Source organism: Triticum dicoccoides, chromosome 2B, assembly GCF_002162155.2.
Source record: "Triticum dicoccoides isolate Atlit2015 ecotype Zavitan chromosome 2B, WEW_v2.0, whole genome shotgun sequence".
Classification (NCBI taxonomy): domain Eukaryota; kingdom Viridiplantae; phylum Streptophyta; class Magnoliopsida; order Poales; family Poaceae; genus Triticum; species Triticum dicoccoides.
This window is the reverse complement of record NC_041383.1, coordinates 686,264,677-686,267,572: the sequence shown is the minus strand read 5'-3', so window position 1 is coordinate 686,267,572 and position 2,896 is coordinate 686,264,677. Positions and strand designations below refer to the sequence as shown.

Genomic DNA, 2,896 nt, shown 5'->3' with positions numbered 1-2,896 from the left:
TAACTAAGTTGGAATCTTCCCAAAATCTTGTGCAAGTCCATCCCCTGTCTACATGATTAACAGAGGAATTTTAAACGGCCGTTTAATTCATAACGAAGCCACATCATCCTCTGTCTTCAGATTAACAGAGGAATTTTCATGTACGTTTGGTTCATAAAGAAGCCACTCCCTCCGATCCGACGACAATTATTATGGATGAAGGGAATACATAGTTTCGTTCAAGCAGCCTGCAACCATGCTCTACAAATACTAGATTTAGGTTAAGGCATAGTTTTATCGGACCGATGAACGCTCATCAGAGATCATAAATAAAACTCAGACAAGTCATGATCTTAATTTGGGCCAAATTTTGTTTTGAAATGAGGATTTCCAAATGGTTTGGATTTACATATGGTGCTGCACTTGCACCAGCCGCGGTTCACAAGCCTCAAACAAACACACACACACACACACACACAGAGGCAAAAGGAAGCCAGGAGAAGGACGCGTCCAGTGGGCGACCAAGATGGCCGGAGCCTCAGCAAATGAACTTTGATAGGTGCTACTACTTCACTGCTTCTCCGTCTCAGGCGACAGATAGACCGGAGAGACCAGATCGGCGATTCTTCGGATCCCGTAGATTCAATGAAGCTCTACTCTACTGGGGTACGAGCTTTGCCGGCTAGCTCGCGACGGACACCTTCCCGGACTCTTGATGCCAGCGCCGGGCATCCGATCCCGACGAGAACCGCTGTTGCCTCCGGGCGGCCTGCCTAGAGCAGATAGCGTCGAGCTGCATCTGCTCGTCGCGGCACTCCTCGCTGCAGAAGGGCGTGTCCCCTCTGTACATGAAGATGTCGCTGTCGTGCGCCAGCGGCTTGGCGCAGAGCGCGCACGCGTCCAGCGCGGGCATGCCGGGCTCGCCGAGTGGCTCCGCATCAAAGAAGAAGGAGCAAGCTGCTGAAGCCGCCATTGTGGGTGTGTGTGGAGGCGAGTTGCGAGCAAAGCTGAGCAGAGCTTGGCTTTGTGGTGCTGCTTTTGGTGTTGGGAGAGGGAGACAGAGGAAGAGGGGCGCGAGCGACTTGGGTGAAGCGGAGGGGAAGGCTCGGGTATATATGGTGCGTGCGGACGGATGGCGAAAGACAGGACTGTTCTCGAGCGTGTGGCTCTAGCCATAGAGCCAGTCCCCACAAGTTTATCCTTTTTATGCCAAAAATTAGCCAAGCTTCCTTTCGAGTAGAAAAACTGAAATAGAGGCTGGGTTTGAGTAGATTTTGTGGTGCGAATGGTCGTGATGGTGGACTAGCTCTGTTCTCTAGACTTCTTCTCTCTCTTATTTTCTGCTGTTATTCTCTAAACTTCTTCAAGGGTAAGTGTTAAATTTGACTCTCATTTGTCCGCGAATATGTCCAGGCATGTCTGCGAACAACGGGAATTGAATCCCATTTATTCGTCCCTAGAACAGTATCCGCATTTCCCAACTCCAAATTTATGCAACTCATGTGACGTAGATCATTCGACAATAAATATTGCACACAACAATTCATCAGTTAAAAAAAAGCAAACAACCTAGCAATTCAAATATGATCCATGAAAAATATTTTAATAATTCATGCATAGTAAATGAATCGAAGATTTGTTTCCTGTGCACTTTGAGTCTTTGCGCATGGTGGTGAGCCACTTCTTGGCATCATCATCCATGAGTTACTACCGGCCCACATGATTCTCGGCTACTAGTTCTTGGTGAATCTCGTAACCCTCATCACCTCCTTCTCAATCTCAATGCTCCCATCGCCTTCTTCCTCTCAAGCTCCATATGATTTGATGCCTTCATCTTCTCCATCTACGTCTTCTCTCACTCGGTTATCAACATCTCTCTAGTGTGCACATGGGTACCTCGGATACGACCAAAAATTTCACACACGTTTATATTTTACAAATGAGTTCTATTAGTAAATATATAAATTATTATTTTGTTGCTCAGAGAGAAATACAACACAATCTTTTATTTTATGTAGAATTAATAGAATTGTACTCCCTCGGTTCCTAAATATAAGTCTTTTTAGAGATTTCAATAGAAACTACATACAGATGTATATAGACATACTCTAGAGTGTAGATTCCCTCATTTTGTTTCATATGAAGTCCCTTATTGAAATCTCTAAAAAACTTATATTTAGGAAATGACGGAGTATAAGCCACGTGCCAAGATGCGAGAGGGAGACAGAGAAAAGAAAATGTGCATGGCATATACAAATCCATGGAGGTGCGGCTCCGGTGGCAATCCACACAAGCACATCATGTATAGCCAGACAACCTGAAGCAACGTAGACCCAATTCAAGTGAGCCAACCCAGACGTGAAAAATAAGACCGATTCCTTCCTTTTATACATCTGCTTGTCTTAGGCCCCATATATATTCCACAATTCGTGAGTTTTAGATTCTGGTTTTGTTTAGACATTGTTTAGCTTCGAAACAATTTGCATAGGTGAGAGGTGTAGGACTACCGCCTTGTTCCGATCCTGTATCAAGAACCCCATCTTTATTGGCTGCTTAATTTATATCGCAATTAAGATTGCATTATCATAGTTTCTCGGCTCTTCGATTGCTTGCCGGAATTTGAACCTCGTTGTTCAGGTTGATCATTCCTACTCCAAGGTCAATAACCATCAAAGATTGGTTTAGCAATTGCCGAGGCGTATTGTTGGTGGTATAACTGGATCGTCAAGATTAAAATCCATCAAATCAATAGTTATCGCACTCTCATTGAAAGATCGGGCCATGTCCACATTAGGGTTCCTCGCGCACGCTGCTCTTGGAGTTCGAAAACGGTGTCACGGCTCGACAGATCCAATATCCATTTGAGCACGATGGATGGCGTCTCAAGCGCGATAACTAGCAAGGAGATGGGTGCCAA

General features: G+C 45.1%; 1 protein-coding gene across 1 annotated transcript; it reads right to left on the bottom strand.

Annotated features, from left to right (window-relative positions):
* Positions 1-327: 327 nt before the first annotated feature.
* Positions 328-1,049, bottom strand: LOC119368333 (FCS-Like Zinc finger 2-like). Its single transcript, XM_037633624.1, has one exon. The coding sequence runs from the start codon at positions 950-952 to the stop codon at positions 662-664; it is 291 nt and encodes a 96-aa protein (XP_037489521.1). The 5' UTR covers positions 953-1,049; the 3' UTR covers positions 328-661.
* Positions 1,050-2,896: the final 1,847 nt, after the last annotated feature.